Genomic DNA, 13,582 nt, shown 5'->3' with positions numbered 1-13,582 from the left:
TGTCAGGGGGCGAGGAGCGGTTAGATAGGCATGGAAGTCCAGGGGGTCTGTCTGGGTGCAGGGGTGTGGATAAGGGTTGGGGCAGTCAAGGGACAGGTAGGGGGTAGGGTCCTAGGGGGGCAGTCACGGGATAAGCGGCAGGGAGGTTTAGATAGGGGGTGGGGTCCCAGGAGGGGGTAGTCTGGACAAGGAGCGGGGGGGTTGGGGGTTCGGGGGGAGCAGTCATCCAGCCCTCTGCCCTGAGCCCTGAACCCCCACACATCACCCAGGCCCCTGCCCTGAGCCCTGTACCACCCAGCCCTCTGTTGACTCTTTCATGCCCCCCTCATGACCCCAGCCCTGACTGGCACCCCCACACATACCCAGCCCCCCTACCCTGACACCTGCACCCATCTCACATGCCCCCAGCTCTCTGCCCTGACTCTTACATTCCCCACATCCCCAGCCCCCCCACATCCCATGCACCCTGCACATCCCCACCCCCACCCTGAGCACCAAACGGGAGCCTCTGCACCCTCATATTCCCACCTGCACCGCTCACACCACATGGGAGCTGCCCAGGTAAGTGCCCCCACACCCAAACCTCCTACTCCAACCCTGAGCCCCCTCCTTCATTCTAGCTCCTGGCTAGACCCTTCACCCCCAGCCCTGTGGTCGGTCAACTCCAACTCTCAGCTCAGTGCAGAGAGAGGAAGAGAATGGGCCAGAACCAGGGACAAGGTAGGTACCCACTGTACGTGGGCAGGGCCGGGACCCTAGAGCAGCAGTGGGTTGAGCAGGTCCGGCAGCCGGGATCCCGGCTGGCAGGAGCCGGAGGATGGAACCCCTGAGCGGCAGTGGGCTAAGCCGCTCAGCACACTGCTGGTCTGGGGTCCCGGTCACCAGCCCCACACAGCCTGCTGCTGGTCTGGGGTTCTGGTAGCCAGATCGTTCCCAGCTGGGGTCCCGGCCGCAGGCCCCACTCAGCCCACTGCTGGCCTACGTGAACAGAACCCCAGACCGGCAGCGGGCTGAGTGGGTTGGTGGCGCAAGATCAACATTTTAATTTAATTTTAAATGAAGCTTCTTAAACATTTTGAAAACCTTGTTTATTTTACAATACAACACTAGTTTGGTTATATAATATATAGACTTGTAGAGAGACACTTTCTAAAAAACATTAAAACGTATGACCGGCACGCAAAACCTTAAATTAGAGTGAATAAATGAAGACTCGGCACACCACTTCTGAAAGGTTGCCGACCCCTGGTATATTTATTACTTCTGTAACTCAAAACTCATGAGAGGAGGAGTATTGATTGTTTGTTTTTTTCCCTTTCCAGTAAAAGATAATCTTTTAATAAAGAAATTATCAAGGTTGTTGGTCTGGAAAAGATCAGGATAAACAGAAAGGATGCAATTAAGTGAACCTTGTCCCCACTGTGATCAAAATATGATTGATATGCAAGAAAGTGATTCTGTGGATGACATTCATTCTAAGGGAGATGTTCCAGCTCAAACCAGACATCATGGGTTGGATGCAGGAATCACTTGACATTTTGTGTTATACAGGAGGTCAGACTAGGTCATCATTATGGTCCTTGTTGGTTTTAAGGTCTATTAACGTCATTTGCCAGTGGTTAAGCTGGTTATTAAAGTGATACTTAAAGCCTTCATTCAGCAAAGTGCTTAAGCCTAATGTGCCTAACTTTAGGCATAACTTTGAGTAGCCACACTGAAGATATGTGCTTAAAATTAGGCATATGTACAAATATTTTACTGAATCAGGCTAGACATTTTCTCTAATTTAATAGGAACAATGTGAATAATGAAACTAAATTGACCAGCATATTTAAAGATGGCAGCCTCCTGTATTGAGCCTTCCTGTATCAGCTGTCTGAACATGCATGGAAGCAGTGTCATTACTTCTGATTCAAATTCTCACATGGATTCAATTAGCTCCAACCAAGGTATGTGAACAGATATTCTCACAAAGAGTCTAAGAGTCTATTACAGTCTGGGACTGACTTGTTCTGCAGAGAAAATTCAAGGACCAGCCAAGTTTGGGAACAAAGTTTAGGCTGAAATTTACATTGTGTTTTTTACTGATAACTCGGTTAAGCCAAATCTAAAGAAGGAATAGGTTTGAACATTATTCACTGCATATAAGCTCTGTTGAGAACATGGTGAGAACTTTACCGGCTTATACATAAAGGTATATGTTGTGCATAAATAGATCATGCTTGTTTCTTACTCAAATTTTACAGTTGCAAAATCTTGGATTTTTTGTAGGTTTTTTTAGTATATTGTTTTATACTGCTGTAACCTTAGAATACAGTCAAATTTACTTACCATCAACAAAACTTGGAAACGAAGACACTTTCTTTGTCTGTTGGGAAGTAAAAATAATGCACTGTAAAACAGCAAAATCAAGTTCAGATCATAAAGAATAGCTTCTATTATATTTAATATAATGAAAGATCCATTTTATATTGAATTCTTAAAAACATATTTAATTTTCTCTTTATGGTTTTACATGGCTGCTATTTAGACAGTACAATGTTTTAAAATACCATTAATTAATTTCATGGGTTTTTAATTAAAAAAATAAAATACTAAACAAAACTAGAATCTTGGTCTATATTGGAACCCTCTCTGTATTGGTACAGTGCCTAGCATAATCTCTTATCTTAGTTGGGGGTCCTAGGTCCTATTTTAATACTACTCAAGGGAAGTTCAGTTCATACACTCCCTTGCTGGCAATGTTATACCAGTTTGAGCATTAAGGTCTCCAATACAGGGGTTAATTTCTCCAATGATGGAAGAGGGCTTTTTGTATGCGCAAGTCTTCATTTACATTACAGGCTACTACTACCATAACTCCCTTGTGCACTTCTGAGATAACAGACCCCTCAGATTTAAGCCATCATGCCTGGCCCCAAGCACATCCTCACTGCATTCTTAGACTCCTTTGCTCCATTATTCAGTGCCACTAGCCCATCTCTGGTGTCTATCACAGCATCTTTCTTGCAGCTGACTGAGCAGGTTCACAGCTCACCACAGAGGCCACTTGTAAGGTTGTGAATCAGCTGGGCCTACAGCTGTGAATGATGTGATGTATGGATCAGTTGGTAGGGATTATTCACAGAGATATTATTCCTACAGGAATTTCAGCAATCCTTTGACTCCAAATGCAGCAATTTCATACAAGAAAGAGATGGAGAAGAAACCAGCCACATTCTGATGCTGCCCTTACTTTCCAATAGCCCCCAAAACAAGAATTTCTGAAGTCTCCTTATATCACCTGAACATTTTAGGACTGCGTTTATAAAATGGGCTGTTATAAAAAGTGACTGCTGCCGCTACTGGTTCACGGAAGCTTTGTGAGCCGCAAGAAACATGCATTCATGGAAGCTGCTCTTACTTGAGAGAGAGATTAGGTCATCCTCCCCATTTAATGAAATATTTGCTACCCATGGTGGGGAGAAATTTGGGCGGGAGGAGGGAGAATAGGGCATAAGGTGCTTACCTCTGGTGCATTATTGTTGTCAATTGGTCCATTTAGGTCAGAACGTTGTTGTTTCCTTGGCTGTTCTAAACCATTGCACACCTGTAAGGAATCAGAGAAACACTTTCATTCCTTTTCAACCCTCTCCTAAATAAATCACAAAGAAAATAATCAGCAGGCTAGATGTTTCCTTGAATGTTACTGATTGAAGATAAAAAGTGCCCAAAAATGTCATCTGCTTTAAAGGAAGACACTCAAACCATAGTGCAGCTACTATGTGTTTGAAACAAAAGTAGTTCAGATAAACCAAGTCTATATTGTTTTTTCTCAAGCATTCAAAATAGGTCTTAAGGAGACTAAGTGATGCATAGGCCTCATGATTAGAGCCCTGCGCAGATACAAAAATGTGGATCCACATCCGATTTCCATCCGCGATCCAACCAGCGATCCACTAGCTGTCTTTTACCTGTATCCACATCCACACCTGCAGAAGCGACTGAGGGGGCAGGGTCTTGCAGGGAAGAGGCAGCCCGAGGGTGGGGACTGGAGGTAACGGGCAGCACAGGGGTGGGGTCTTAAGGAGAAGGAGCTGTGCAGAGGGGGAGGACTACGGGGAAGGGGCATTGCATCACATGCTGCTCCTGGTGGCTCACGAGCCCTGGCACATGGAAGCAGCAGTGTGTGTTGCATCACAGTGAGGCAGAGAGGTGGGGCGCCAGGGTCCTGCCTTTTCCAATTCCGTTGGCCAGGGGTGGGCCCTGCTACCCAGTTGTCAGCAGCCCAGGCCCGGGACTGGAAGTTCAACCAGTATGCTGGGCCGGGCAAGGGTGGGGATGCTGGTGTTGCCCGAGGGGCCCAGCTGCTCAACAGAAATCAGGGCGGAGAGCGGGTGAGTAGAGTCCTGCATAGCTGTATCTACATCCGATCCAATATCCACAAAAATGGTCCACAGATATCCGCATCCACGATGAAGCGGATACCTTCCTATTTGCAGGGCTGTACTCATGATGGCCCTATGCATAGTGGTGAATTTCACACAATATGCATAAATAAAAGCTAAAATCCCAGTGCCAGGTCACAAAAGCAGTTTAATTTAAGTGTTACAGAAATAAGAAAGAGGGCTTGATTCTATTTTTAGTATCACCTTATTCTGATTTTGTAGGGCCCTTGTCGGCCTGACTCTTGAATGTGAAGGTTGTCTCCTACAAGTTGCTGAGCGGCCTCAACACCCTTTGACCACAGTGGGAGTTGGGGGCACTCAATGACAGGCAAAAATCAATAGAGTGGTGAGTGGCCTCACAGAAATGGATATTTCAGATCTGAGAAAGGGAACCATAACTTTGACAGACTCCTCCTGTCATCATATCTACCAGCTTTTAGGCCACGCAAGTCCTAAGGAGAATGCTGGCATAGTGGCAGCAGGCTACCGGCCTGCCATGGCAACTCAAAGATAAAATCTTCACGCTCCACATCAAGGAACTGCAAAGCATTTCAGATCATTCCCTTTGTAATCCCATTTTTCTCAGGAGCAGAACCCTTCCCCCACTTCTGATATATGCTGTAGAGGCCTGACTGCTGGTACAAGGGACAACCCTCTTCCTCAGCTGCCAGGCAAGGATTGTTACAGGGCTATGCAACACGACTCAGATTCAGGTTCTATTCTTAGAAATCTAGAAAACTAAGTTGTATTTCTTACTTTGCCACAGATCCTCTGTCTAATTTTTGGCAAGTCACTTAATTTCTGTGTCTCAATTTCCCCTATGTACAAAGGGAATAATACTTGCATGCCTCAAAGTGATGCTGTGCGGCTTCATATTAAGGTTTGTAAACTGTTTTGAGATCTTTGGATTTAGAGTGCTATATAAATGCAAAATATTGCCAGTTTGTTATTATTTCCAGGTGGCAGTGTGAAAGGTGATTTCTGAACTGCTTAGCCCCTCTCACTGACTGCCTCCATACCAAAATGGTAGCTGTAGGCTAGAAGGAGTTTGCATCCTTGAGTCAGGGACAAATTTTTCCCTGGATGGATAACAGTCAGTCAGCAGGACAAAGACTTGACTCTGTAGTACTACTGTAGGGGACACAAGTTCCTTTAAACTCACTCTCATTAGCTTGATTTTCAGATATGGTAACTCGGTAGGGTACAGTCTAAGACTCCTTCCAAGAAAACATGATAGTCTCAGGAAACAAATCCCTGAACTGCCCACACTATCAAGAGTTCTGGGGGGAGCTTCATAAAACTCCATGGGCGACTTTGAGCTAGATACTGTACACAGCTATGATAGTCAAGAAGCTTACTACATTCTCTTAATATCTATAAATGCTTTTCTGTTTGAAACAAGACAAATCTTATTATGTTGGATGGTTAAACTAATATGGTACAATATGTGCTGATGTGCAGTGAAATAATATGGGTGAACATATCCACAGAGTCAGAACATCACAACTATCATAGCCAAATCATTTTTAAAATACTAGGATTAGATCAGAAATGCTTTAAGCAGGGGTAATGATATGACTGTAATGGAAATATATCAATTTGTAAAAAAGAATGACAGTAAATATATTGGTTCAAGTATGTGAAAGAGCATTTACAAATTTTAATTTATTTATTTTTAAAAAAGACTGTCAGTTCTGATTACTGCACACTTGGCTGAACTGAAAAATGCATCAGCATGTAACAAATGAACTGGGTTAGAATAACATTGAATTGGTTTGGTGAGCATATACTCAGTGTAGTAAATTAGATCTGAGATGGCTAAATACTCCAAGAAATAAAGCCTAATGTAAAAAGATACAGCTGGACATTAGTCAGTCAGATGTGGCTCTCATACAAAAATCCCCTTTGATGGTAGTTATGCTCAATTTCGTATGCAGTTCCATACTATCCTAATGTTAGATCTAACTATTTCATCATTTAAATGAGACTTCTTTAATTTTAAAATTATTTATAGTACACATTTACTGAAATTGCTGTTTTCAGAAGGGACCTTGGGTTTACTTCATTCCTTTAATGTTTGCAGTCACATATTTACTGTGTATATTATATGCTAGTTTGTAGAGATCAGAACTCTATTATGCAGAATCCATAACCTGCAGATATCCTTTATACCACCTCTCTATTCAATATATTACCTGCACTCAGAAATGTGTCTTTATTTACTACTTAGCCTCTATGCATGAATGCTACAGTTTTTCAGTGACTCCTTTAAATAATTATGAGTCCCACTCCATAATTTTATTTACACAGGATGTTGGGTGCAAATGATTCTTCTACCTGCATTGTTTGTTTATCAGTTTGATTAACTGTCGTGTTCCATGTCTGATCAATCTCTGGAGTTTGGTCTTACATACAGGTGCAAAGGGGACAGTGGGAGCAGGGGGAAGGAATCCAGCTAAAAAACAGGAGACCACTCTATCCTCTTCTTACTTTTTGGCCTAGGGGAGCAGTGCTCTCCCATGCCTCTTCATTAGCTGATGAACTGAGGACTCACCAGGCAGAGAAAACTGAAGTGAAAAGAGGAGGAGGAGTTTGAGGAGTTTCTAGGCCTCACGCTCTTCCTGTGGGTAGGGTGAGCAGCAGCAGCTGTAGCATTGACACTAACGGGTGGTCTCTAAAGGTATTCCTATCCAGGAACAGCGGGGAAGAAGAGCTGCCACAACTCCAGGACCTCCTTCTCCTCAAAAGGGCAAAACACTTTGATTTAAATATCACAGGACAAGACTGTGTAGAAAGTGCAAGTTGCCCACATATTTCATACATAGCTAGAGCTGGAAACCAAGTAGTCTTACTTATATAGAAGGAGATAAGGGAGTTTACCAATGCAAAGCAGGCTGAGACTTTGAGTCAATGGCAGACAGATGCTAAAGCATTATTAGAATTTAGATTTTCCAGGAGGACTCCATACAAGAGTCTTCACTACCCACCAGATCAGCGGGTAGAGATCAATCTATTGGGGATCGATTTATTGCATCTCGTCTAGAGGCGGATAAATCGATTCCTGAACGCGCTCTCCGTCGACTCCAGAACTCCAGCTCGCGAGAGGCAGAAGATATCCTCATTTAATAATTGTTCTCCTGGAGTTCAGTTAATCTCCATTAACAAACTGCCGTATGGCACATGCAACAATCCAGAAGAAGGCTATATGACTATAAATATTGATATTTAAAAGTGATTTAAAGTATAAAAGAATTATGAGCTTGTTTATATAGACCTGTCTCAAGCTTTTTTCCCCTTCCTGTTCCCCAATCTCAAAAGCATACCTGAAAAGCACTTACCAGAAAAGACAGCAAGAATACCCTTTTTCTCCTCCTCAAAGCAGAAGACACCAATATACTCTCTTACCACCAGACTGACTATTTTCAGCCCTGCTCTGCTGAACTTGCTACATATGAAAGAGTCTATTCAAAATATTTTTTAAATGACAGCATCATAATAGCATAGTGCTATTCTGTGCAACATGATTGGTGTGATTATAGAAAAATGAAAGGTATAAATATAGGGTTTATCCCCAAATCCGACCCCTTCAAATGGCTTTGTATAGTTATGATGAGCAAGTCTCCTCTGTCAAGTAAACGGAGTCTCTCCCACTCTTTAATGAACCTCAGACAGACCAAATATCAAAACACTAGCTGCATGTAGTTAAATGATATGAGGAGGCAGGGTTTTACCTGTAGGTAAATGGGAAAATACCAAAAGGGACCACATAGCTAGATCCCTTGCAGGCTGAGCTGTCAGCCAAAAAGCAGAAGGGAATTCATTAGAATTAAGATTCCTCACAGCAAACAAAAAACAAAACAAAACCAGCAGTAGGTTAGGATTTGCAGAACTGAAGAAACTCCTGACTTCAAGGAAGGAAGCTTTGACAGCTTCAATATTCTTCTTCCTCCCCCCATAATGAGGCAACACAGCTGGGTCCATCTTTAGGGTAATAATTTGTAAAAGATGTGGTAGACCTACTGAGAACAGAGAATTTATCACATTAACTATCTTCCAACCCCAGCAGTTCAGCAATACTCCTTCTTCACAACAAACTTGCAAGCTTTACAGAGCAGCTGACCAGTCTCCAGCACTGCCAATCCTGCGGTGAAGCCAACATTTGGAACATTTGCAGCCTGATGTAGCCTCCTCGAAAGTGGTGGATATTTTCTGCTGGATAAAGCCCTTAATATTTAATCAATGTCTTTTGCTACAAACTGCTGCTGTTTGTACACACAGGCTAAAAAAGCTCTTTTCCCCCTTAATCAACTCTTTCTTATTCAGCAGCTAACATAGGCGGAGCATTATTTTTAGCAAATTTCCTATTAACCATACTGTCACGTTAATTTGGGAGGCTTTTTTAGTAACCAATTATCAATTCTTGTGATCCAAATGCTTTCGTGATGAAGGGCTGTGCAATTTCATGCCCCCTCCCCCACTTTCTCTCCATTAACATATTGTTGTATTGTGTTGTAAAAATGCAAACAACTGACAAGCTGGACAATAGGGCCTTCTCCAGTAGAACATTTTTTTCCAAACATCTTCCCTGAGATGAACCTCTCATTTTACCACCTAGATAGTGTGCGTAAGAACTCCAGATTTGTGCACCAACACATGCGCATACGAGGTAAGCAATTTCTGACTGAAAGCTAGGCCTGTTTTCAGGTCACCTTTTTAGTCATGGATGCCAGAATTGCAAGCACTGCCACCTGCATTTGCATATATAAATGAGTATTTTGCATGCACAGTTGGGTAGCTGGGCAAATGGTGCAAAAAAACCTCTGGGAAATTTCACTGACCAGGTTGAAGGGCTCTGAAAATTTGGTCCTAAGTATTCCACTTCCTACCTGCAATTTCTCTCTCCTCTCCCCGCCTCTAGTTCCTCTGCATATGGAAATGGCTATGGTATCTTTATCCTAAACATTCAAAATATGCCATGATACAGTAACTCCTCACTTAATGTTGTAGTTATGTTCCTGAAAAATGCGACTTTAAGCGAAATGATGTTAAGAGAATCCAATTTCCCCATAAGAATTAATGGGAATGAGGGGGTTAGGTTCCAGGGAAATGTTTTTCACCAGACAAAAGACATATACATATATATATATATACAAACACACAGTATAAGTTTTAAACAAACAACTTAATACTGGTACACAGTGATGATGATTGTGAAGCTTGGTTGAGGTGGAGGAGTCAGAGGGTGGGATATTTCCCAGGAAATGCCTCACTGCTAAATGATGAACTAGCAGTTGGCTGAGCCCTCAAGGGTTAACTCTCACACTCTACAAGACAGCAGGAAAGGAGGAAGGGAAGACAGAGACACACTGTGTGTGTGTGGCGTATGTGTGTGAGTAAGAGAGAGATATGCATTTCCCCTTTAGGTATAAGAAGTGGGGTCAGAAGTACACTGCCTTGTTAATTAGATCAGCAAGCTGAGACAGGATAGCAGCTGTTGCTGCCTGGAAGCTCCCTGTCATGTGTCCCCTCTGCTCTATGGCAGATGGGGTAAGTGGGGTGCAGGAGCAGGGGGGAGGGGGACACCCTGACATTAGCTCACCTCCTCTTCCCCTTCCCCCTCCCCCTCAGCAAGCAGGGGTCTTGGAGAGCAGCTCCAAGGCAGTGGGCAGGAGCAGCACATGGCAGTGGGGGAAGGGACAGCTGCAACTGATAGCCTGCTGGGTAGCTGCTGCACAGGGAACTTAGGGGAGCCGGAAGCTGACAGGGGGAGCTGATAGTGGGGCTGCCAGTCCACCCTGGTTCCAACCACCCACCAGCTACCTCCACCAGGCTGCTCTTTCTGAAAACGGTGGACAAAGCAGGCAGCTGCCAAATGACATTAGACATTGCACAAACTTTAAATGAGCATGTTCCTTAATTGATCAGCAATGAAATAACATTAACCTGGACGACTTTAAGTGAGGAGTTATGGTACTTGCCAGTTAAGGGAGATCTGCCTAATCTTGTACATGATGGCCTGCAGCCATGCCCCAGTAGGCTGTACTCTTTTCCAGCTCTCCCAGTCTAGGTAGGATTGTGCCTGACTTCATAGGAGGCATCTGAAGAACTTCCAGAGTACCAAAGGAGGTGGTGTTGGTGGTTAAGCCTCTGAGCCAGTAATGAATCAGTGTCCAGCATGGTGTTAGAACGCACACTAGACAGCTGAAGGTGCTGTTTTTGGGATAAGAGGTAAAATCAATGTCCTACCCACTTGTCGTCATTAAAGTTCCCATGGCACTTCTTGCAAGAGAGCATTAGCTTAGCCCATACAGAAGTTTGTTCAGAGTGCTTTTCCTATGGTTAACTAACACAGTATAAGGTAGTTAGCATGGACCATTTACAAAGCGCAACTTAACCATTCAGCCCTCCCACAGGATCTCAGTTGCAACTTCACTATCCTGAATACTATCCTTGCCCTGCTGAACTCTGTGATGCTCCTCCTATTGAAGAATTAGTTCTAGTGAAAGCCAGGAGGTCTGGCTGCCTTTCAGAATTTATTTGGGAGAGGAATTTGTTTTGATAGGCAAGGAAAATATGATTAGCCTTCCATTATCACTAATTGTGATAACTGGTTGACACACAGAGTGTGCACAAACATACAGATCATAGCCACTGGGTTCAAAGCCAGAGTCAGGTTTTAAGACACACACCTGAATAATATACACCTGACAATCTCTTTATGCAGTGCTGTTTAAATATTAGATCAAATAATTTTTAAAAATTATATGCTTAAAATTTTGAAACCTACATTTAGATAATACCCAGCTCTTATCTAAGCTACACAATGGGACAGAAATAGGCTATAGTTGGTTCCAGTTAGCACCCTTGCTGGAAACCCCAGCATACACAGTAAGACATGAATGAGCTCATGGATCTAATTAATCTTTCACCCACCCTGGTCTTTCCAGGACAGGTGTGAAGCTGATAGGCCAGGAAAGTGTAGGGAAACATCGACTGCCACTATGGCATCTGTCTCAGAGATTGACTGAACTGCAAGCTGAAATCCTATGTGGCACCTTTCATAAGCCCTAAAATTGACTTAAGAAAACAATGCTATCCTAGGATTACGGCCTCTTGGTGCTGCCACTATTTAAATGTTAATGCATTTACAGACAAAGAAATGTCAAGGTGCAACTAAAATATTTTATTGCCACTGCAAGAGACATTGATATTATAACATTTCCTGCCAGCAATATTATTTCTATTAAACCAAGTGACTGATGTAAATGAAATCATTTCCACTAATGGACGCTGGTGATATTGAATGAGAACTGCTCAATACACCATTAATGAGATGCTGCATTTAGACTACACTAAGTTACCAATTCAGCCATGTTATGCAACTCAGTCAATCAGACAAATATAATCTGATCTACCGAGATCCATTTAAGCACAGACTTTTGAAGAAGATTGTTTCTGACTGTTGATTTTTTTTTATCATGGCATAATGGCCAGCTATCAAGCAACTTCAACTGCTGTCACTGTTTCCATTAGTTATATAGCAATTTCTAACAAGTAGCAGCATATTTCAGAAGTGACAGAAAAAAACTGAAAGAAATATTTCTGTAGTTCCAAAGAGCAGCAACCTTAAAATGAGGGATAAGGGTTTGGAGTGATGGTATTACCTGATGTTACATGGGGTTAAGAGTGGAGCTCGTCAAAAAAATTAACATTTAGCATTTTTTCCACCAGATTTACCAAAATAGAAACATTCCAAAGGACCATGTCAATTTCAACAAAATTCTGCCAAAACATTAGGCAAGGTTCTCATGCTTTCTTGTGAGCTTGCTGGACTCCCAGGGACCCAAGGCTTCCAACCCTTCAGTAGCCTGATTGCTGGGCAAAGCAGGAGCCAGGAAGTTACAGCTCCCAGGCTTGCAGTTCCTTGGAAGAATGCTGGGCAGACTGCTCTGGAGTTTGGGCTCTCCACCTGGTGCCCTGCTTGGCTGCGTGCAGTTGTTTCACAGAGAATTTCAACATTTTTGGTCAAATTTCAAAAATCTCAAAATCCTCTGCAGAAAACACCCAGCTCTGCTTAACAGAAAAGCAGTAACCAACTGAATAATCTAATCATCCTAAAGACTGAATTTTTGTTCTCATGTACTCAAACCTGTAACTGGTCCTGGTAGAAGTTAAATGAACATCTTTGAAACTGTCAAAGTAACTATCAGGCTGGATACAAATAGGCATTATGGGTACCAACTCTGTGCTAAAAAAAACATGTCAAACGCAGACACACTGCAGTGCACTTACTGCCTCCTACTTTAGACTTGTTGGAAGAGATCCTTTGAATGAATGATCAGGAATAGCTCACTTCAGTCAGTCGTGCATGTTTTTATTAGAACTTGCTTGAATAAATGAGCTGCCGGAACAAAGCTTGAGACTATTCCAAAGGATACTCACTGATGCTTTTCTTTAAGAAATACAAATACCCAGAGCTGGTTTACTTTCTGAAATACTATAGGAGTGCAGTGATAGTATTAATCAATTCTAATTATACTGTGCATGTCTACAACAGAGGGGAAACAAACACAAATGATTACAAAAAAGCAGCTTATTCTGTTGGATGCCAGTACTGAAAGTGCACTCTTCAGCAAACCACAAAATTAAATTTATTCATGAGGTAAATGACAGAGTAGTTTCCCTGCATTCTGGAGACATTGGTTCAAATTTTGATATGGTCAGAAGTGGAAGTAAGTCTGTAGTCTTTTCATCTTCCCTAGTGAATATTTGTTGATACCACAAAGCCTCCACACAACTAGACGGTCTTGAGCAGCAGAGATACAGGACATGAGGAGCAGGCGTGAAACAGTGTGGATCTGTAATACACTGGCAGAACACTGTGAGGTAATGGCATGACTGTTCATGCACTATACCTCACTCTAGTAACTGCCCTTTGAAAATGCCAGCCATTCATTTTAAAATTTTAATTTGACGACAGTGCCCACAACAGTCTAACTCTGGCGCTTAAACTAATCTCCCATGAATGAAGTCTCTACCTTGTCCTCAACAGAACACATGGACTAGTCAGTCCAAATCCCCTCCATTTCTGGGCTTTGGCTATAGAAACACCACTACAATGTAAACTTCAGCCTACACTTTCTGACAGAACTGGG

General features: G+C 42.8%; 1 protein-coding gene across 6 annotated transcripts in view; it reads right to left on the bottom strand.

Annotated features, from left to right (window-relative positions):
* Positions 1-13,582, bottom strand: part of APBA2 (amyloid beta precursor protein binding family A member 2) — a 225,932-nt gene that overhangs the window by 65,017 nt on the left and 147,333 nt on the right. For all 6 annotated transcript variants that reach the window (XM_050967967.1, XM_050967960.1, XM_050967962.1 and 3 more), the window contains 2 exons: positions 3,509-3,589; positions 2,332-2,368 (listed from right to left, as the gene is read on the bottom strand). In XM_050967967.1, coding sequence (XP_050823924.1) covers positions 2,332-2,368; positions 3,509-3,589 — 118 coding nt within the window. The remainder of the gene's footprint in view (positions 1-2,331; positions 2,369-3,508; positions 3,590-13,582) is intronic.

This window comes from Gopherus flavomarginatus, chromosome 9 (genome assembly GCF_025201925.1).
Source record: "Gopherus flavomarginatus isolate rGopFla2 chromosome 9, rGopFla2.mat.asm, whole genome shotgun sequence".
NCBI lineage: Eukaryota > Metazoa > Chordata > Testudines > Testudinidae > Gopherus > Gopherus flavomarginatus.
The sequence above is the reverse complement of the archived record's forward strand: the minus strand, read 5'-3'. Positions and strand labels throughout refer to the sequence as shown.